The following is a 24165-nucleotide window of genomic DNA, read 5'->3' as shown; positions in this document are numbered from 1 at the left end:
ATAGCTGGGCAGTTTGATAGCCGAATTATAATAAGCAGCCTAATAAAAATAATAGTTATTATTATTATAATCTAATACATTAATAGGAAAATGGGCCTAATATCGTCTTGATTATTGACAGAGAAATCCGGTTATGTCGATATTTCTGACTATCGGTGATACGCAATACAATAGTCTATCGGCATAACCCTAATGCACAGACAGGCAAAATCAATTTGAAATGCCAAGTGTTGGGTCTAAGACACTTGCCTGATGACAGGCAGCTTTGGCAAGCACAGGCTCTATTTATAGCCAATGAGACACTGTTTTGGGTCCCTCGCCAACAGCCAAAAAAAGCTAATGCACTTTTTAGTAGTAGAGATCAACTACACTATTATATTTAGCATTCATCCCATGCATGAAAGAGAGGCTGCCAGTTATTTGAAAGTACAACTGGCTTGAAGCAAGACTTCTGTCCCATGATAGTCAATTTATTTCCAGATGACTAGCTGTCCTGGAACATATATCCAAAGTACGGCACACAGGGCTTTATCTTGCTACAAAAAACACAGAGAGTTAGGTAGATGGTAATAAAAAAAAAAACATGTTGCCTGCTAGTTGCAACAGTAGTGATCAACTGATATTGCTTTTAATGACCAATGGAATACAGATCCTTTTTAAAATGTTTCATAATGTGTATGCAAAAGAAAGTTTTATTTCTGCTTTTTGATACAGTGATAACTAAGTAATCATTACATCACAACAATAAAAATATATGAATTAAGGTTTATCAGAAAGTTGTTTTATGAAAAATACTTTTTCGACTGTTGAACTGTAAACTAATTGCTGTATCACTTAAAAAAAACATGTCATTTAAAAAGTTGAGTAACTAATTATACAGACAAAAGTTACTTCACCTGGGAATAACACTGTCATAGTATTTATCAATGAACAAAAACATAAAAATAATCAAATTAATAACAATAATAATAATAATACATTTACACTAAAAAGAAGAAATATCAGTTGATTTTATTAAATATTAACGTCTATCTCTACCAAACATATGACTGGGCAGGAATATGACATTGAAGTGGATCTGAAATGGACTGAGGGAATTCATCCTCACAAGAATGTAAAAATGAGAAGGACCTTGTGTACTCATGAGAGGGAAAAGAAAACTAGGTCAGAAATGCCTGCGGTGTTGACAAGTCAATAAGATCAACAGCAAGCTGTCAAACACTTTCACACTTTGACGCTTAAACACAGACGTCAACTGGAATGCTTAAAAACAATTTCCATTGCCACTATTTTAAAAAACGCCTCCACTAATATCCATAATCATTTTATCTCTACCAGTTCAATGCCGTTATTTAAAATGTTTGCTCACCCAGAAATTACAAGTCCATCAACATTTACTCATCCTCACTTTTTTCCGAACTTGTATGACTTTCGGTCTTCCGCAAAACACAAAAGGAGATGCTAGAGAAGATGACAGCATCTTCACCATCAACATTTACTTTCTTTGTGTTCGAAAAAACATGAACTCGAAGTGATTGGCGACTTAAGGTTACCAACTTGCCTAACATCTCTTATTATGTTTTTAGGAAGATAGAAACTTGAAGAAGAAATTTGGTGAACTGTTCCTTTAAATCGAAGCTTCTTTGTTTACAACCCCATAAAAACAACAACAACAAAAACAGCATCTTTAATCGCGAAACTCGGACAGAACTCTTTATGGGCACGAAAACTTGGAAAAACAAAGACAAGCATGACAACTCCAAACAAAAGCCCCATCAGTGGACTCACTCACCTCTCAGAGACTGACACAAACAAGTCTGAAAGTGGCTCATACACAGGGTTTAGACCACACACTTTCTTTCATCAGATTCATAACGTTTTTCAGAAGCTTTTAGACGCGTTTGTGATAATATATTGATCTGTTTAATCGTTAAAATCAAATTCCCGTTAAGAAAAAAGCTGGAAAACAACAGACGGACCGTTCCAGGCAGCGTAGCAACGGGAGCTAGTCAGCTAGCAATATTGACACAAACAACTTCATTAGCAAAGAAATACAGTCAGAAACATCCTTATATACACTCTAACGACTACATGTGGGTGTCGGGTTTTTACTCACCTGTCTGCGTAAACTGCAAGGGGTTGTCCTTCAAGCGTGTGTTTTTGTCGGAGCGGTGCTGCGGATTTAGTGGATTGACTGACTGTGGCTGGATTTTCTGGATATGGTTGCGTTTCAATGTGACACCCCTCGCGTGAGGGCAGAGTAGCCAATCAGAATGCGCGTATAGGTCACGTGACCAAGTTTCAGGACTGACCGGTTTAACGGGATTTGTAGTCCGTGGGTAACTTGTTTGTTTCTGGGTTTCATTTTTTCCTTTGTTTTTTTTTTGTTGCTGTTGTTCTTTTTGTTCACCGTCACTGTGTGTGTGTGTGTGTGTGTGTGTGTGTGTGTGTGTGTGTGTGTGTGTGTGTGTGTGTGTGTATATATATATATATATATATATATGACATCTAACACTAGCTTGCTCTATTCTTTTTCTATTCTATCTGTTTTCCTTTGATTTATTATATTATTTAAAAACCCTTGCTACGTGTACTGTGTTAAGCTAACTGAGACATGTTATAGCACTTATATATCATTGATCTTTTTGTTGTTTTTGATTGCTTCCATTGTCCTCATTTGTAAGTGGCTTTGGATAAAAGCGTATGCTAAATGAATAAATTTAAATGTAAATATTACCTATTTCAATAATAACTTAATTTATTCATTTTGAAAAATATTAGTGACAACAATTAAGTTTTTGTCATATACGGATGAAACCAAATATTTATAAGAATGAGAGGGAGACAAATTTAGAAAAAGTTTACAAATCTATCTTTAAACAACCCTGTTGATTGACTTACTTTTGTGAATATTGAGGAAGACTCTTGAGTCCCCCAATATCTATAATGTTAACAACCTTGCTGTCATGGGCCTGTGATGAACTGAAGGCTCAGATTTTGTGCAATCGATTACACAGATTGAAATATTTGCATCACAGAAAGAGAGGATATGCACTGCAATGACATCCCTGCCTATCAGTTGTTTAGATATGATATCAGTGCTAACAGTTTAACTGTGCAATGTTGGAAAGTAGCCTGCTTGATTTACTAATGATGCAACCGATGACAAAGGTTATAGAGAATATGTACTATGATCTTTATTGAGAAATTATACCCAGGCTTTGACCATTATCACTAATCAAGTCTTAAGTCTGTATGTAAATGAGAATATAGGTTACTACATAAAAAAATGTTTATGACAACAATCAAAGTGTAATTTAATGTTTAATAAACAAAGTTTTAGGATTTAAAAATATAAAATATGGAATATGTTTAAGTATTCAAGAAAATTTCTGCATTTTTATAGGTCACACTTTTCAGTAACTCTAAAATTCATATATATTCAGTAAGAGTTTAACATATTCATTCAGTAACAGTTCCACTGTTCACTCGAACTGCTACTGATCATATAATTTGTAATATGAAATTTGTATTAAAGCTAAAAAAAAAACAAAAAAAAACAAATGAATGCAGAAAAATGCTAAATGTAAGCACTTGTTTCAATAGTGGTATCTGTGGTTATATGTTTCCTGTTTTGGCCTATGAGCTTTCTGGAGAATTTCCAGTCTAAACCAGCTCAGATCATGGTTTATCATTTGACCATACAAACTGAATCTGAAACTAAATAAGTGGAACATAAGCCTATTTGTTCCAGCCCAACATTAAATGAATCCAAATGAAAAAAAGCACTCACCTATTTGCAAAACAGATGTTGGAGGAGGGCATGCAGACAGATCTGCACCTGTCAATACTTTCTGTTTCTGGTATTGAGCCAGAGGAAATTCTTCCAACCTGCATAGGGTTCACACAGTACATGCAGTCCGTGCCAATGTCTACTAATTGCATAACAAATCCAGTGAGCTGATCTACTAATAATGTGGTGGGAAATTCAGACAAATGGCAGTATTGAAACTAGTCCGGACCAGTGAAAAACAGGGTGTGAACCAAGAAACTGGAATTTGAATTGAGATGTTGGTGTTTGGTTAGGTTTAAAGGAAAGCAAGTGCCGCCCCACCCTGCGACTTCTCCAGAAATCACAACTTGAGCAACACAGACCTTTCAGGTCAGATGCCATATTTAAAATGACGCATTGATGGAGAGACTTGAGAGTCTTTCAAAAAGGCACACATTGCATAAGGGTCCCCTAGATAACATAATATTCACAACTCACAAACTTTTAAAACTGACGTTTCATCAGCTAAATAATTGGTATCTTGTTAAATGCCAGTACAATCCATTAAACACATGCACTTCTATCCTTCAGAGCCTAATTTTTATTCCTGTCAAAAATTAAATATACCTCTACCCTAACTAATTAATCACATGATAGCTGGCTGTATGAAAAATATTGAGTGCAAGTGTAAAGGTTGCATTATATTTAGTTTACAACACATAGATAATGTATGATATCAAAAAGCCTTGACCATATCAGCAGAATAAATGATATGAGCAGCATATCATTGACTTAAGCAAATTTAACTTCATGCAATCTATAACCCTGGTCATAAATGTGATGAAGTCATTCCACAAATCAAACAGAACAAACACACAGAGTTAAACAGAAGCAAAGCAGCAGAGCAGGTGATAATAATCACTATTCATATTTTTAATATTACTGGTTTGAATGAGGGGGAATACACACAACAAGCATATGATCACAGGGCAGCAAACAAACTGTGGAGTGACATGTCAAAGAGATTGTAAGTGTTAATGGCATATAAGACTGACTGACTGTTATTTACAAGTGTAATATTCCTCCAAAACATTCATGAATGAACAAAAGATCTTATTGTCTTGTTCTGTGGCCTGACAGTGGGAGAGCTCGGCTATGATTGCCCGATCCATCCAGTGGCCAGTAATATCTTTTCTGCTAGAACATAAATCCCCAGTAAAAAGCTTCTTTATCAAAAAATACTAATCAGAACAATACATACGATGTATAAAATGAGAAGCAATTAATAAAATATAATCTGAACCACTAGTATTTGGTTACAATAATAGTTTTTGCAGTCCTTATCATGTAGATGTAGCCTTGATTTTTTCTTCTTCCCGTTTTCATTTACCAGACACACATTCATTACCATGAGGCTTTGAACCGTTTCAACCAACAATGACAAAGACGGTGACAGAACAAACACAATATTCTCTGCTCTAGATTAGATGTAATTCCAAGATATGATGTATGGAAGCCCCTGAAATGCATCAAAGGTTCATAACAGACTTTTGAAAGCCTATATGAAGGATACAAATCAAATGATTTTGGAAGAATAAAGGAAGTTTTGTGAGTATGTTTCGCTCAAATTCAGGTAAAAATGTTCCTGGTTTCATCTTTCACACATCTTTCCAGGTTTCTTAGCAGAAATGCTTGTGTGACGGGTAACAGGCAGCATTTTGTTCTTGTCACAGGATCTTTATGACATCATGGAACACAATGTCCGATAATTCCACATTTCTCTGACTCAAGGTTCTTAAGAGCTCTGATATCGTCAAGGTGGAGTGTGTTTGTGGAGGTGAGTCACCGGCGGACCGAAGGTCTGGAAAAGGCGATGGGTGACAAGCCGTTGTTCTCCGTCCTCTTTTGGCATCTCTACCGCTTCTAGAGTCTCTAAAGAGTTTAGGCTCTTCTTTTTAGAACAAGCAAACAGTTCGTGCCTCTCTAAATTCAAACATCGAAAGAACAACAGCTTGAGCCAGAAAACATCACACCGGTGCCTCCTTTTCATCAATGACGGCCAACTTTTGATTCTTGAGTCAGAAAAGGTCATTAAATTACTATCAATGGCACACGTACACTTATTTATATACTTTAATTTGTTGCTATTTAATATATCATTTTACATTTAATTATCTCTAAGTTCCCCCTCTGGGTCCGTTAAGGGTCCCGTTCCTCCCCCGCTAATTGCTCAGTGCCTCTCTAGGGCGTCTGTCCCGTCCCAACCCTAGGTTGCTACTTGCACACGAACTGGTCTACTAGCGACGTGCAGCGCTTGCACTTGACGTAGCAGCACCAGTGAAACTTGCAGTGACAGCGCTCGTGTTTGTAGGTCTTGAACTGGTCGTAACCGCGACCGCAGCACATGAGCTCGCAGCCATCCATGCCCTCAGAGGTCTTGTTGCACAGGCGGCCCTGGGTGCCCAGAGAGCCGGTGGTCTCGTTACGCAGGCAGTAGTCCGGGCTGGGGTCGATGTAGACGAGGTCCTCATTCGTTGGGGGGTTAAAGCGGTTGTTGACCAGTTCCAGCTTGCCTTTTCGGCTGATGCGCATGGCTGCAGCGCTGTCGTACTTCTCTTTCAGGAACTCTCCCACACGGCGGAAGTCGGCCAGCTGGAGCCAACAGGTTTTTAGACTGCACGAGCCGGAGACTCCGTGACACTTGCATGCGACGTTGGCCAGATTGTACACTGCCTGTGAGTGGAGAAAGAATTACAAGTGTTGTGAGAATATTTTCCAGAGAATGATACTTGAAAACAATAATCAGCACCAAGTTATGGAAGTATAAATTTTTTTTTTATTTTACAGGTTGAATACCAAAACTTTCCATGCTTACTTTCCACTGACGACATTGTTTTATTTATACAAATAAGCAACAAAAATAATAAATAAATTGCCTGAATCATGCCTTTTATGATGCAAACTTTCCATCTGGTAAAATGACTCAACTGGCTAATATTGTCTAAACTCTAAGAACGATAGTTTGGAAGTATCAGCAGAAAATAATAAACTAATCAATAATATTTTGCCATGTCAGCCATCATTTTTCCACCAAAAATTTTAGTGTATGAATTTGTCTGTTTTGCAGTTTCCTGTATAATTATAAAAAATATATAATTTCAAGCTATTATTGCAATTTTAATTGCAAAGAAATATAAGAAATGTATTTGTGTGAAATATAAAAGATAATAATAAATATTATTTTGTAAACATTTTGTAAACAATAAACATTAAATAGTAAAAGTATAGATGTAAACATATATTTAAAATTAGAAATGTAAATTAATATTGTTAAGTAGATCCGTCAAACATAAATATTTTAAACATTATAAAAACAAAATCATAATAATAATTTTAATAAAATAAACAAAAATCATTTTAATAAAATAAACAACAAATGTCAAATTACTGTTAAAAATATAAAATCAATAGCATTATATACAATAGTAATAAAAATATATCTAAATATACAATAATTAAAAATATGTATATGTTTGTGTTGGCGACAATGAAATTGACAAGTGCATCAAACGCCAATTACAGAGTTGAGCTATTACTTGAACTTTTTTATATGTGACCCTGGAGCACAAAACCAGTCATAAGTAGCACAGATATATTTGCAGCAATAGCCAACAATACAATGTATTGAATTTTATTTTATGCCAAAAATCATTAGGATTAAGTAAAGATCATGTTTCATGAAGATATTTTGTAAATTTCCTACCGTAAACATATCAAAACTTCCTTTCTGATTAGTAATATGCATTGGACTTCATTTGGACAACTTTGAAGGTGATTTTCTCAATATTTGGATTTTTTGCACCCTCAGATTCCAGATTCTCGGTCAAATATCATCTTAACAAACCATACATCAATGGAAAGCTTTCAGCTTTTCTTTTTATTCAGCTTTCAGGTGATGTATAAATCTCAATGTAAAAAAAAACAAAAAAAAATTGAGCAATCTTCTATGGAACAACGGCGCCATCAAGAGGCCAAATGTGTTCAGTGCACCAGTCCGTTTGATCCTGGCGCGGCCTCCAGAGGCCTTTGAGTTTACGGTCTTTTACAAACAGAGAGCCACAGTGAGAGCGTTTGGAGAACAATGGGATGAATAGTAATTCTTTTCTAGCACACACAGAGAGCCCCGAGACCACTGACAGCAGACTTCCTGCTGATTAAATTCAATGAAACCCCCAGCTGAATCAATACAGAAGCGCTCGACATATTGTCGTACTAAACTAACGGCTGTTCTTCCCTTTCCTTTTCAATTATTTAACATGTAACATTAACAGACTATTATTTTTCATTAACCACCCACAACGGGGTGTATCGAATGCGTCGCGTCTCACCCACAAACACAAAAACAAGCTAATGAGTACAACGTCTGAGCTCAATCAAGGTTGGGTGGCCAGCGTGGGCATTTCCCATCCTGGTTTGTGGCGTGTCTTGTTTGCGGTGTCTTTTGTGTCGGTGTAGTGTCCTGAACGAGGGAACATTAAAGGCATTTCTCTCACTGAGTCTCTGTCATTTAAGCTCAGGCAGTGCTCCTCCCTTTAACACCTCACGTGAGAACATTTAACGGTCGTCTTTGAGGATGTGCTGCCACGGCTCTTCAACCCCCCTCCGGTGGCAGCTGTTTAAGCCCCTTCCATTTTACCTGCTCGCTCACAGACATTAAGGGGAGTTCCAACACCTTTCAAGTCTCTGTCATCACCAGCCCTACCTGCATACCTGTCTGCAATCCAGAAACAACACGTACACACACACTTTCCCACACGGCAGCGGGCCACATCACGCAAGCCATTCTGGGCTGTTTACAATCTTGCGTGTCAAGCGGCAGTTCTGCTACCTCATCCAAATGATCTCACACAAAAGGGTTTTTGAGCATTTCTATGGAACATGTGCGCCCAACTGAATCTGTGTTCACATAAAGGCTGCCATTTCACTCTTTTATTCTTCCTCACTTTCATCTATCTCCTTTTCACGCCCCTCCTTTTCTCCCTTTTTTTTTCTTTTTGGCCCAAGTGACCAAGGTGTGATGGATAGACAGGCTCATCGGTGCGTGGAAGGGACACGCATGCGGTGCTGCGCACAATGGAGCACGCTCAGACGGGGTCTGGGTCGACTGCTGGGTGGAGTTCGGAGACCGCAAACAACCATCCCTGGAGGTGTAGAGATAAGAGACACGGGACGGCAAAAGAGAATCTAAAGTAAACAAATACAAGTCTCTCTGAGCTATGCTAAGAAAATGTAGCAGTTTTCAAAGCCCCATCTATGTATCGTATATATATATTTTTTTTTTATTTTTTTTTTTTAATGTAAGGTTTTTTTGGCTACACATTGGGGAATAAATCTGGCAAAACAATACTTTGAGGACATCATCAGAGGTATTCATTATTTAAAGGGGTCATATGATGGAATTTCCTTTTCTCTTTGGAGTGTTACAAGCTGTTCATGCATAGATGAGATCCCTAAAGTTGCAAGGACTAAAAGACTAAAAGTCTCAAACCCAAAGAGATATTTTAAATAAAGAGGTTTTTTTAAAAAAAACCTAAAAGCATTCAAAAATTGCAAGTAAATCGGTTTAATTTTTAGGTACAATGTAAAAAAATAAAGAAATTAACATAACTTTTTCTCCATTTTTATATTACATTTATATATTACATTACATAATTTTTTTTATTCTGTTTTACAATTTAGAAAATATACGAAATACAAAAATATATATACCCTAAATGAGGAAAGTATATATACAAAATTTGTGAACAAACCAGAGAGGGAAGGTTTTAGAAATTATTTTTTTTCCCCCTTGAAAATATATTTCAAAATCACAGTAGAACTATAAATATATATGTTATTTTTGGCAGCTGTTACAGAAACATTTTACAATAAATATTCTGATTTGACTTTGAGATTAAACAGATTAATGATAATACTTAGTTACAGTGACACTAACAGTTCTTAATACTGTCCGGAATTATAAATTGAAGATATTTTGAACAATGTGACAAACCTGTACATATTTAATCATGTTTAATCATGCTTGCATTTATTTTTGATCAGTGCTTCGCTACACAACATACAAACTTTTACTCCAAAAGTGCGCACATTATGTATTCACGTTTACTTCATATTTCTTTAAACAGAATAGGACCATAATTTCTTAATGACTCTCAGAAAGATGATTCTCTACTGATCCATCCGTCAATATTGCATGACCATATTTCCCATATTACAGTGATGGTAAACTTCTTTTATTTTATTAAACTTTTTATTTAAAAAGCTAAGAAACTATTTTCAACTATTTTTTACAAATAATTACAAAGAAACATCAAGTAACATTGAATTCAATAAGATTTTTTTAAGTAGAAAGACTGAAATACTATTTTCTATTATTATTTTCTTGTAAAACATACGCTAGACATTTTTCATACTAAGTAGCTGGTGTTTAATGTTGCAAGTTTTTCTGTTTTGATTTTTGCCAAGATTTCTGTTTCCCATACTGTTCTTGAGCTTCCATGTATGCTGTTTTACTTCAGCATCCCTTTTAATTTCATCCAATGTCATTTTGTCACCAAAACCAGTTTTAAGCACTTGATCATATGTATTCAAATCTTAAATTTTATAACATCATAAGAAGCATGATGCAATCACTTTTTACTTGCTGCGTAAAAAAAAAAAAAAGAAGTATATGGTTCGTCATCATTTAGGTAACTAAGTAAACATGCGTGCCTGTGAATACAAAAGCATTCAAACATTAGTAACGCAGATATATTCACTGAATGAGTGAGTCCAAAAGCCTTACCAGTATATTAAAATGCGTTACGCCTACATGTGTGTGTGAGTGCGTAATAAAGTGCTTTAGATTTAGGTGTGTGTGTGTTTGTCTCCGCTGCAGTTGATTTAGAATGAAAGACACACAGAAGCAGGTGATCTTTATAAAGGGTGTAGGCCTCCTCCCTCTCTGTACAGTCTTGGTCACGAGCCTTTGTGACCCACAGGGCCGGAATCTTTCACTACACACTTACATCCCACCGCCTGTCCCGACTCCACACCGAGGGGCATCTGATACGCTTCTTTCGCCTCCACAAAAGCCCACCAAGACTAAGCCTTTCCAAGCAAGACAAATCTCCAACAAACAGGCCCCGCAGAAAGGGAACACCAGGGAGGCGGGCGCCTCGGAGGTCACACCTTCAAATCCACCTCCACCAAACAAGCAGGTGGCAATAACTCATAAAAAAAACCCCCAAAAATGATTCAATTGAGATATATTCTAGCCCTCGCGCATGTACAGAACCCATCCAGACCTTGACCTCCTCAACTCCGGGAACCTCCAGGAGAAGAGCCAGGGGATCTCAGATGTGCCATAACTCCAGAAAAGAGGCCCTCTCTTCTGTAAACACCTTAAATACACTCATCTTCTCTAAGACAAACACATGCGGCAGAGCAAGCACCCACATCGGCAGGCAAATGGACTTTTTATGAGGCTGCTTCGTTTTAAAAGCACTCAAATAACTGAGGGGAAAGAGGATGGGATCGGGGTGTGGTATGACAAAGCGTGGGACTCGCAAAGGGACAGAAGAACGCATTCCAGCTTGATGGCATGTTTTGGCAGGATGTGGTGACATTCTGCAATGCGTTCTCCGAGAGGGTTTTATGCCCACCTGAACGTGGCAGGGGGGCCACAGTTTGTTGGAGCCAGACACACACACACTCACATACTTGGAAACGCTCCAATAATTCCTCCACCGTATAGCTGTTCTATAAAACAGCGAGAAGTTGTTCAACAAGAAAATGTGCTGTGTCAGAGCGTTCCCGACTTAACATATTTACCACACATCACCTTATAAAAACACAAAAAACTATTTGTTCTGGCATCGACTACTCCATTAAATTAATCAAAGGAAGATTAGATCTGAGCTACATGCTGATTGAGAGAAACATGGGACGCTTCATCCCTGGTGGCGCTTTGACTTCCCGACCCCCAGCAGACTCCAAGGGCGCCATTTGGTCATTTCCAATAAATTTGCACTCTCATTAGCCTGTATTCTAAATGCAGAGATGCCACAGACTACAGATATTTTTATATAAACCCAAAGTTAAAGTCTTGATGACTGACTAATCATCCAACAACCGACTAATCAGGTAAACAAGCTTTTTTCCATATGCGTGCATGCTGCTAGACAGCCATTTGAATTTTACTTGCATCTATGCCTTAAACAGATGTTCTTTTTTCCACAGCAACTTTTATCAGTTAATGCATTCCCTGAGAAACAAACCCACAACCTTTATGTTGCAAGTGCCATGCACTAGCTACAGAAACTGTTTTGAAATTCATCCATGTCTTTGGCCACTGAATCATTTCGCTCACTGTTTTTAAGTGTCCTTTCACATTGATTATGTTTTTAGGTATACTCAATGCTGTCTTATTATAAAAAGTACACATCCAGTCAGGTGAATCCAAACTAGAATAACAGTGTGGTCACAGTACCAAAATTTTGCAAGCCAAAAAGTTGTTGTCTGTTATCAACAGTGTTGCAACATATGACACTTAACCAAGCAGCTTTATGTGATAATTTAAAAGAACTTAAAAACATTGAGAAATATGCATGAGGAAAAATCCCAATCGTGTGGATTCCTATTAAACCGACTGGTTTTTATCTGCAAACTGACCAAACAACAGCAAATGTGACAGTATCTTAACTAAAAATGGACTTCCTCAAGATAAATGAACTGACTAGCTGTTTAGGCAACTCACTGATTAGTCAATTTAAAAAATAGATGTTATTGCACATCCCTAAAAGTTTAATATAACTACTGTAGACCACACACTAACACCACCACTTAAAAAATTATGATTCATTTTACCTTTGAGAACATCAGATTTTGTCAGACATAACTAACTTCTAAAGACAATTGTGGTCCCAGAGTATAGCAAAGTAAACACATTCACCCAACAACAGAGGGAGAATGAAGTAACTGTGTTTGTGGTGATCTGCATGAGACATTAGGGCTGTCTTTGGTTTATTCACACACAAACATATCTAAAGCTGTGTTTATCCATTCAAGTGTACATCTGGGCTTTAATTTCACAATATCACAATAGAGGTTGCTACAGCTGTGAATCATGGAGAAACACACCTTAACCAAACCGAACAAAATGAAATTAGGTGGATCATGGTGGATTTGACGGCCACAGAGTGGGTCTAGATATTGTGGAGACACTTGTTACTATCCAATAATTTCCATCTATCAACAGATCATTAACTGATGTGTGTGTTTATTTCTTTACCATTCTCCCGGCTTCATTGTTCTGTAGGTTCATAAGCGTGTGTGTCTGTTCGACAGATCCACGCGGGTAGTTTTTCTCACGTTCGCGGGCGTCCACAAACTCCTTGGCGAAGCGGTAGCCATAGTTGACGTTGTCCCCACAGCCGCCCCACAGCCAGTCTCTCGGGAGGTCTTTGGGACGAGCTGCTCGGCTGCAGCCGCAGGTGGAAAGCTCACCCTCACGGCACGCCCGACTCACCGCATTCACGACACCCGCTGCGCTGATGGCGTAAGTAAAAGCTGTTTCTCTGCTGCCTGCAGAAGACACACACAAACACATAATTAGGACACAGACAACATTCCAACGGCTGCAAATCACTTTGTTAAATCATCCACAACTCTTCGGTACACTTTTTTTCTTGATTATTCTCTTAGGAAGTAAGGCAAAGAGTACAACAACTAATTTCCAGAACCCCACAGATGGTAACAATTTTTCTGGTAAGCCCTGCAGTGAGAGATAAGATTATCAGAAACGTGTGCATGTACATAGACAGCACTGATTCATTGTTCCATTGTTATATATATATATATATCTCAATGGATATATATTGAAACGCAAGCGAAAAGAGACTGGTTTTCCAGTGTTGGTACACCTGATATGAGGCATACGATAACCCACAAAGCTTTCCTGCCAAAGAGGTGCTAGGTTTATAAAAATTTGTGCTCTTTTCGCATCTGTTGTGCATGTGTTACCTGATTTTTTTCTCCCCATCTAATAAGCCATCTGGAATGCAGATTTCACATACCTCAACAGCACAGGCAATACAGTTAATAGCGTTTAACGTTTAAAAGCTGTTTAAACATGTTAAAAAGCGCTGGTACAACCATATTTAGAGATAAGCACTTAGTATCAATGCTCAGCAAAACAGCAATTATTAATATTTCTCTAACAAAACATTTATTAAAAAACTAGACCATGAGAATTTATTTTTAATGATCTGGCCTTCCTCAATTCCTTAATGAAAGTGACCTTGCCCCTGACTAGATGGACCACAAGTAACTGTTATGTATATTAAAAAAGCACACAAATGTACGACAGGAGCAGAAAGCTTATAATGTTAATGTTCCACCCGAACCTTGTAGATTTTACATGAATGTACTTAATTGAATGGTTTTTCAGCTCTACTTTCAGGATGTAAAAATATAGATCAAACTACTTAGCCTACTGTAAAGCAATTTTTAGATTAGACACACTATACATAAAGAGGAGAGTATTTTAAAATTGTATGAACACTCGTTGCCGGTTTCACGGTAACAAACACACAAAGCGGCTCGTGTAAACGGGTGTGTACCTGCATTCCAGAGATGCGCCTGTTGAAATCGGAGGGCCACTTTTATTGGCCTTTGGTGCCCAGACTTCAAATAGAGTCCCGGATATCCCGACTCTGTGTCATCGTGTCATTGCATTTCAAAAGCGACGCAGGACAATGGCCCGACTAACACCTCAATATAAACCTCGCGTTTGACTGCAAATAAGTCCCGTGCTATTTGGGGGGCATGAGAGGGAGGCATGTCGCGTCTTACACCTTGTTTCACTAATGAGCGGAACTAACACTCAATTGAGGCAACGAGCGCTGTCTTCTGCGAGAGATCGACACGCAAACGAGCATGCATTCGATTCAAGTAGCCTACACGCTGCTTACAGGCTACGTGAAGGATTGACACTATCTGGAGATAATTTCTTCATTTAAATATGCTGTATAAAAGATCTGCACGAATGCATGCATGAACTAATAAAGACCACCCATTATTTTTAAATAACAAACAATGTTATATGAAAATCACCAAACTGATGTCAAGAGCACAGCGCGTAAAGTCTCACGGGGAGCAGTTCAATGCATGCCTAGCGCGCACCATTTACACTTTACATGTAGGCTACATATAAATGAACAAAACTATACCTTTACCAAAAAACGTTTATTAAAGCATGGGCTTATATGCGGGTTTTTAAATGCGTTTTAAAATTGCCCAGTTTTTCAATAAAAAGTTAGCAAACGAAGTAATAAAACTATTGAAGAAAATAAAGAGAAAATTTATATTCCCTGTCTTATTTAAAATAGTCTCTATAAAACTTGACCACTTTTATGTTTACATGATTTGTGATCATGATTCATATGACAGACACTAAAATAAAACAGAAACAGACAAAAACAAGAAGAAAGAAAAGAAAATATAATAGACCCTTAAATAACATATCTCCCAAATATGGCAGAAATACATTTTTTTTACATGTTTTATGTATTATTTTTATGAAGCTTTAACACCAATATCATCTTTCAGAAGGGCAAACTAGAATTAAATGTTTGTTAGTCATGTGACTATGTACTTTAGAACTTTCATTAATAGTTGACAATTCTGAACAAAATGCAGGAACTATTTGTAGCCCCTTCTAATTCAAAAGTACACTGTGGTCTGAAATGTCAAAGCAAGCATGCATTCAAAAGTTGCATGCTTTATTTTTGTGCAATTAATCAATTTAGATACTTGTTTTAAGTGCATTGTAAGCATCATCATTACATTGACTCACCTATCTGCATGACGCGGCCGAACACGGATGTGTTGTCCACTGTGCTACAGTTCCATCGCCTTTGCCTGAACTGAAACTGACACTCCGTGATGCCCGTCTTTGCCCCCTCTCCGATATAAACCATATGGTCCTGATAGAGCTGGCAGAGCTTCCTCTGACCCTGAGACAGGCCCGTCAGCTGGCTGCACAAAGGCTGTGCTCCAATGATGTACATCTCCGGTCTCTGGATGGGGTTCATGGCTAATGACCTGAGAAAATAAGACCAAAACACAGACCATCAGCCAAATACAGTGTGGTCAACTAACCTGTAGCATGCGTGAAACAAAATCATTATTCATAGTGTAAAAACTTAATTAGGTTATACTTGTGGTGTCTTTTTTTTTTTTTTTTTTGAGAATGCAATAAGATATTGTGGTAGTTAGTATCGTACTGTTTTACGTGAGTAAGTCAAACTCTAAACCTGTGATTCACTGCAATAATAATGTGCCATTTTAATTTCAAGCAAATTCTATTTTTGTGATATTAAGTTATGGATTGCACAGATTTAATGGTGTCTGTTACTCATTATCAAATTGAAAACTGTTGGAAAAACCTGTTGTCCTCAGGACATGTTGCCTTGAATGCCCTTATTTACAAACAGTTTGACCATTTGTTGCCCAAGGTAAATATTGTGACAAAGCCTTCACATTTGTTCTCAGCTAACAGTTTTCTTATGCATTGTTTCATCCTTCACAAAGACACATAACTCAATAAGATATTCTTTAGAAATATAGACATGTAACCTAGATTAGTTTGATCTTACCACCATGAGTTGGCGACCACCAGCAGCTGTGAGTTGCAGACGATGAGAGTCAATGCCAAAAGAAGGTGTCCTTGGTTCATTCTCACATCCATCCTTCCTCGTCCAAGAAATGGGAATGCGAAGAGCCTCCCCTGGGGAAACATTTAGGAAATGACAGTAATCCACTTGGAGTAGCTGCTTCCTTCACTAACTTGACTAAAAAAGAAAGTCCAGTGCCTCTGAATCCCCTCAATTTTGTCCCAGCTCAGTTTTAAACACCAGCTGTGCGTAAAAAAACAACTAGACGACCTGAGGCACTAACGGAGTCTGGCATGTTATTTTCGAACTCCGCTTCATAAAAGGCAACGAAAGTGAATGTCGGTGCGTAATGGACATAAGCGTCACATGGATGGAAGTTAAAACGAACAATAAAAAAAGACATAAGTGCAACTATGTGGTGATGGTCCAAACTCTCTCCCCCCTCTGTCTCTGCCGGTTCTCTCCATACGAACTAACACCTCTGCGCTCCGATGGCACAACTTAACCCTCCCTCCTTCTGCTTGCACTTCAGCGCACCCCCTTCGTTTGGACGCGGATACAATGAAGAGGAGGAGGAGCGCGAGGGGAGCAGAGGAACTGGTGAGGAATTTGGGGAGGCCAAACAACACAAGAGGGCAGCAGATGAGAATCCGATTCGCGGCAGAGGTTTGATTCTCCGGCGCGCAAGAGCGCGTTTTGCACTTATGGTAAATTAAAACACAACGCACGTATTACGAGGAGCCTGAAATTCTCGCGAAGCATTTCTATGAAAATCAAAAAGTCAAAAGTTCACAGAGGGAGATGGAATAAAAGAGTTAACGGCTTGGAAAATATCATTCTTCCATCAAAGTTCACATGCGTATAATCGCCATTCTTTTTAGCTCTATAGTTTACCGCAATAAATCGGAACAAGGGGGAAACAAAACAAATCCCAGTTTGACATGAGGAATAAAAGCCACGCATGTGATCTTTGACAGTTCAACTCCTGCTACCCTCTAAATCACTTTGCACATAAAAGACGCAGTTGCATTAAACGCACTTGGGCATGAGATATCCACTCACACTTCAGCAACCAAGACTAAACCGTGAAGTTTTATCAGCACATCCGTTTTAGACGAATTTACAGCTGATAACCAACGTTGCAGACATAAACAGCCACATTGCACCCTATCCTTCAGAATTGTGGTGTAAGGAATGCAAATACAATGAGTGTTTTACAGCTCCAGACTCTTGGAGACGTTTGGAACTTGTAGAGAGCCCTGTGCTATTCCAGCATCACCCCCACACCTCTCTTTTGAGTGCAGACATGTCAGAATTGGTGTGAGAGACGCCACTCAATTTCCGAGCAGTCTGTGCATGATAAAGCGCCTCACCGGACCCTTTCATCTCCTCTAATCCACACGCCCAGACACCACCTTTACGCCTCCCATCGCAGACCTGGGCTCGTCTCCACGTCCCTCCCTCACACTGGGACCCTGACCCACAGTGCGCAATAAATTCTGTTTATTTTACTTTACACTGTGCGGTGCTTATAATTACTGCATCATTACTGTACTAACGCGGCTTCTTCCGTTTTTGTAAATGCAATGTTAAAATCTACGTATATAATAATTTCAAACACTAGGATTTATTGGACAATGATTAGAGGAAAATTGTATAAAAAAAAATCAAAGAATGTCTAACAGACTGGCTTCAGTGTAATCTGATAATGCACATAAAATGCGTTATTTTTAAGCACGACGTGGTTAGTGGTTCATTTGAGTTCACATGTATTAGTAGTAAATGGCGTTTGCTCCCTCTGGTGCACTGATAAAGTAATTGCAATACACTTTAAAATAAATAAAATAAAATAAAAGACCAAAATGTATAGTTGTTTACAAATAAGTTCATACACTTAAAAATAAACGAATAAAGGTTCCCAAAGAGGGCTTTTCACAGCAATACCATAGAAGATACTTTTTTTTGTTCCCCAAATAACTGTTTTTGTGAACAGTTATTAAACGAAAACTTTTCATTCTTAAAGAACCTTTTGTGAAATGAAAAGAATCCATTTATGTTAAACGTTCTTCATGGAACCATATAAGCCAATAAAAAACCTTTCATTTGAACCGTCTATGAAACCAAAAGCCAAAAATAATATATTTAACTAGCGAAACCCGTATGTATTCTGTAAGCTATCACATTAATCGTTAATCAGAAAACACTAAATAAAATAAAATTGAAATTTGACAAAATAAAATATGAGTAATTTTGAATAAAATAATCTACTTAATGCATAAATGTAGCTATAATGATAACAAAACAAAAACAATTATTATTATTTTATAAAAACAGCAAAATCATGTAATAATTCTCAAAATTCTCTTAGCTATTTTTAAATGCATAAAGTTTTGTACGAGTTCATATCTATTGCACACTTTCCATTCACAAGAAAAGTCCTGATTCTATTACTGCATCTTATCACATGGGGGAGCACTTTAGCAAGAAATGAACATAGACAGCAAAACTAGAAATTACATTTTCTCACGAGGTCTATGCAATCGCAGCGCAACCCAGCGCAATGCTAGTGTAATACACGACTGATGCCTCATGTTTATCAGTATGCATTAAGCTTTTTGTAGGTGCTAAGAAAAATATGCATACTAGAAAAAGATAGACTTTTTTTTCGCTGACAGAGCTTACGAATAAACATTACTGCATGTCATTTTATTTTATTTTAAAGAGTCCAGGTCTTTTGAATTAAGAGCTACTTCTATCCTCTCTAACAGGTCACCTCTAACTGTGAGAAATAGTCTTATAGATAAGTGTGATTACATATATCACATATGCATTGCTTATACATTACTCAATCTGCCTGAAATTGGTGCTAATAACAAACATTTCAATGTGACCTTAAATGGGCACTTTCTCTCTCTGTTGGTCTATTCTATGCCATCTGTGCCGCTGCCAGCTATGGTTGGTAAATGATGACATCACTGGCATGCATGAATAGAATCAGAGCATGCAGTGGGTTTCAGAATCTGGATGCTGTCTTCATATAGGCTTTGCAGATTTTTTACCAACTTATATAAGCAGAGTGGTTGCCAGTGCTGGCAGATCGGTTAGAGAATGAAAATTCATTTACTCACACTCATGTCATCCAAACCTGTATTTTATTTTCTTGCTTGCAAAGAACACAAAACAAGTTGTTTAACAGAATGTTAGCGCTGCTCTTTTCAATATAATGAAAGTGGACCTTTAAGATCCAGTGATGACAAAATTATCATAAAACATCATTAAAGATAAGTTTTTGAAAGTCATGTAATGCACTCTTAAAAATAAAGGTTCCAAAATGGGGTTTTTTGGAACAGTGCTACACAAGAAACCAATCTTGATCCCTAAAGAACCTTCCAGTTCTTAAAATATTTTTTTTTTATGTGAAGTGCACTTAAATAATCTAAAGACGATTTTCCACTATAAAAACCTTTTTTAAAATGCAATGGTCCATAGATACCAATAAAGAAAGTTTTATGATGTGTATGAGGAGACGACCAAATCTTTGAATGAATTTTACCACATTATTGACCAAAAAAGCACAAATAAGCATTGAAAGCTTATTTTGGTTTTGTTCCTCACACAAAGCTATCATATGACTTTGTCTGCTATTGTTAAAGAGCCTAGTCACCATTCACTTTCATTGAAATAGCAGGGTGAACATTCCACTTAATATCTCCTATTGAGTCCCACAGAAGAAAAAAATGACACAAGCTTGAGTAACTGCTGACAGAATTTTATTTTTCTGATTTTGAGTGATCATGTAAACAGCTCAGTGTCTGACACAGAACAGGAAAGAAACAGAGGTGAGAGAAGACAAGATAAACACTGGAGCCAAGCAGACGTGTCTGTGTGTGTGTAAATGTGCGAGCGAGTGAAGATGAAGACAACCTGGCTAAAGCTCAGGAGAGCTCTTGAACTCTGTGATGACCCTCCAGTTACACAACTGCGCACAAAGAGCTCCGGCGCCAGCGAGAGAGAGAGAGAGACAGAGAGACTGAAAGAGAAAAGATGCCACCCATACCAAAGATCCCTACTAGCATAAAAACAGCCACTAATCAAAACAATCTGCCCAATGCCTCGGTCTCTCAGCACGCAGAGAAAAACGAAGGCACAGGATAAAGCACGAAAGCTCTTAATCACATGGTATCAAACAGTCATATGCAAAGCAGCTTTCTGGCTGTGAATTCACAGGACTTATAATAGCCAAAGTGTTCACAAGTCTGTAAAACTAGCTGCTTCCCTGTTGAGTCACACGTTCTGTAAATGCACCCCTCTTTCCTCACAAACAATGCGATGTGGTTCGGGTTACGGTGGAAATGACGGGGAGGGGGCTCTACACGTGCACGTGCTGGGGGTGGGGTTAACCAGTCCAGCTGTGTTTCCCAGGGTGCTTTGCAGCAGCCGCTGGGAGATCAATGGTGAGGAAAGCCTGACAGATCTGTGTGCTGAGGTGTCTGAGCGAGCAGCCTGCTGTATATCATTAAAACTGCAGCGTCTCTCCATAACACTGCCTGTGACTAACCCAGATTGCAGGCAGACTCCCAAATCAAAGACATGTGGGTTATACACACACGCACACACACACACACACACACACACACACACAAACACACACACTCACACACATACAATGCCTCTCACCGCTCATGCTCTCTTTTAGTGTCAACTCCGTCACTCCCACCCCATGTTGCTCGCTTTCAATCCGAGACATTTTCCTGGCGTTCCCACTGTGCGCTCTTGAAATTCCATCATTTTCCCTTTTCTTTCTCCTTTTGCCCATTCCACAATCTTTCTGTCTCCTTTCTGCCCTTCACCTCTCGCCTTCCACTTCCTTTACTCAGTGTATAGTCTCTCCCACAGCTTGTTTTGCTTCTCTTCTGCCATTTTGCATTTATTTCCTTATCCTACACCTGTTTCTCAGATGTTTCATCCCCTGTTCCTCCTCATGTCGTGCTCCCTCTCCTGTTATTCATTCTCTCTATTCCAGCCGTTCTCTCTCACTGCTCTGTTTCTTTCTCTTCCTGTTACTCCGCGTAGGACTCTGTTATGGCTGTTTTGTACCGGTGTAAAGTAATATATATATATATATATATATATATATATATTATACAGTTTAAAAAAGTATTTTTTTAGATAAATTATATTTTTAATTTCATTTTTATAGGCTACTATTAATTTTTTTTTTGATAAAACTAGATTTCATTTCATTTTTATTCATATTTTATTTAAATTTTTATTAATAATAATGTTTATTCATGTTTCTATATCCATATTTTTATATCAAACACATTAACTTCATTACATTATCTTTTCTAAATATAATCTGCCTCTGTAAATGGCATGCATGTTTTCGGGGCAATTAAGCTGCCTCAGATGCAGCTTCTGTGCCGTCTTTTCCGGGTAAAGCTGGGATTGTATCCTCTATTTCATTTCCCTCTCTAAAGCTGGAAGAAGATGACTCATGCACGCTGCTCTCATTGTGAAAGTGAATACATGTCTCTCTCTCTCTCCTCCGAGCCCATATGGCTTTCTGCACTGACTGCTCAGGAAACTGGCCACACATCAGTCACTTCTATGACGCATGCGGACCCTCTAACGCTCTCCTTCCTCTCTGTCAATTTGTTCCCAGTAAGCAGTCTGATAGGACTCGGTGTAGTGCAGAGAACCAGCAGGGATCCTGTTATAAAAGTGCATGGGCTGTTAGAGCTACTTAATTCCCTAATAAATAGATGGACGCAGCAGTCCGGGGCCTGTAGCTGCTGGAAAGACCATGTGTCTGCCAGGTTCCTGATGTGATAGAGTGGGTGGGAAAGGGTGCCCTGATAGCCGCTCCTCACCGGGATGTGACAAGTGTAGCGTCATTCCCCCCAGGGCAGTGGGGACACAGCACATGTTATAGATTTGAGGGGTGATGGTGTGATGGCACTGGAGGAGTTTGGGTTATCTTTTTGTTCTTTTTGCAAATACAAACTGAAATAAGCATCAATTGCATTTATATGAACAACTCTTTATACAAAACCTGACAACAGGAAAACACCAAGTTTACATGACATTTTGAAATTATTTTTTAATTGCTATCAAAAAATCAGCTCTTCAAAAGGGTTTAGATGCAAATCAATACACTAAACAAATAAACAAAAACAATATTCTCAGTTTTTGCATCAAAAGGTATTACAGAGCAACAATGTATGGACTGCCATTAATTTAAAGAATAAAAAAGGTAATTGCAACGTTATTTCACAATTCTGAGTTTATATAAAAAAATTCAGACTTTTTTTTTTTAATTATAAGAAAAATCTGAATTGTGAGGCATAATCATGCGATTGTGAGAAAAACTGAGAATGTATACTCAGAATTCAGAAAAAAAAGTCAGAGTTTCTAGATATAAACTAAATCTAGACAAATTGTGATAAATATGGAATTCCAAGAAAAAGCTAAATTTTGAGTATATATTTCGCAGCTCTGACAACTCTGTTTTTCTCAGAATCGCAAGAAACAGAGTCTAAACTGTGAGATAAACTCAGAATTGCAAGAAAAAAACCTGAATTGTGAATTTATTACTTATTATTATTTTTAATTCTGTGCAGTAAACAGGCTTGCATAATTTACAATGTTAATGGTTTACAATGAATAAGCCAAGACCTTTTAAATAAAAAATGTAATGGCCAAAATCTAACTGTGATCAAGTTTTGCTTACACCATTTATGACCTTTCCCTCATGAAAGCACACAGTTCTAGGCATGTACATGACCTTACATGCTGTCAGCTTATTAAGCATAATCAGTGCAACATCATGCATGTCAGCGCATTCACTGTGTGCAATAACTACCAAAACTTTCGCTCATTAAAAACCCATGTTTTACAGGTTTAGATGCAAAGTAATAAGACAAAATCACAAGAAAACCATGTTTGTGTTAGATACTGTACATTTGGTAATGAGTGGGTTCTTCTTTCCATTACATAAAATGCTACACAGATTAGATGCACATTGAATACAGTCAGTAACTAAATGTGGTCTTTGCATTCAAAGCAAAGGTCCAATTTGGTTTTGCGTAAAGCATTTATGACCTTTTCCTGATAAATTCACACTAGCATGACTTAGCATGTTTCATTAAGCACAGTCTATAAAATTGTGCAGGCAAACATACTGATGATTTGCATCTACGTCCGTCTTTGATCAAAACAGCAAGATTACACAAAGTTTTACAATATTAAGCATAACTAAAAACCATGTTACATCCCATATCTAATCATAAGATTGCTTGTGAGAGATATGTGACCCAGGATGTGGTTACAAGTGACTGCAACCACAATCCTGCTCACTCATTGATGTGCTTTTGAGCAATGCATTTAACCCCAGGATCAAAGAGTCACAATTAGAGCATTGTCAGATGCATTGAGTGGAAAGGCATTGATTAAATGGTAAAAAGCTTGCCAACTGAAAGGCTTGATCCTGTTTTTTGGGGTCAAACAAGTCAATGGATGGACTTTGCTCAAATGACCCTGGGTGAATCTGAGTATACAGGTCAGTTTCCTATATAATCCTGCTTTCTTCATCTCTTTTCTTTCTCTCAATGTCTCTCAGTCTTATCGGAGTAGAGTATGGGGGGTTCATTGCCACCGCCAGTCTGGGCACAGTGC

At 37.9% G+C, this 24165-nt stretch overlaps 2 protein-coding genes across 4 annotated transcripts in view; both read right to left on the bottom strand.

The window, feature by feature from the left end:
* LOC132105584 (adiponectin receptor protein 2-like) overlaps positions 1–2256 on the bottom strand; it is a 29952-nt gene extending 27696 nt beyond the window's left edge. The window contains exon 1 of the mRNA XM_059510818.1: positions 2117–2256. The gene's annotated coding sequence lies outside the window, so the exon portion shown is untranslated. The remainder of the gene's footprint in view (positions 1–2116) is intronic.
* Positions 2257–4684: 2428 nt separating this feature from the next.
* The window catches only part of LOC132105583 (protein Wnt-5b-like), a 76589-nt gene continuing 57108 nt past the window's right edge, over positions 4685–24165 (bottom strand). Inside the window, exons 1-5 of one of the 3 annotated variants that reach the window (XM_059510817.1) lie at positions 16687–16993; positions 16471–16601; positions 15669–15916; positions 13104–13396; positions 4685–6505 (exon numbers count right to left, since the gene is read on the bottom strand). In XM_059510817.1, coding sequence (XP_059366800.1) covers positions 6047–6505; positions 13104–13396; positions 15669–15916; positions 16471–16562 — 1092 coding nt within the window. In that variant the 5' untranslated portion in view covers positions 16563–16601; positions 16687–16993 and the 3' untranslated portion in view covers positions 4685–6046. Of the gene's footprint in view, positions 6506–13103; positions 13397–15668; positions 15917–16470; positions 16994–24165 lie in introns of those variants that run through there. The other 2 variants (XM_059510816.1, XM_059510815.1) reach the window with 2 other exon arrangements.

The sequence above is a fragment of the Carassius carassius genome, chromosome 26 (genome assembly GCF_963082965.1).
Source record: "Carassius carassius chromosome 26, fCarCar2.1, whole genome shotgun sequence".
In the NCBI taxonomy this organism is placed as follows: Eukaryota; Metazoa; Chordata; class Actinopteri; order Cypriniformes; family Cyprinidae; genus Carassius; species Carassius carassius.
Note: the sequence above shows the minus strand (reverse complement) of the source record. Positions and strands in the feature narration are given on the sequence as shown.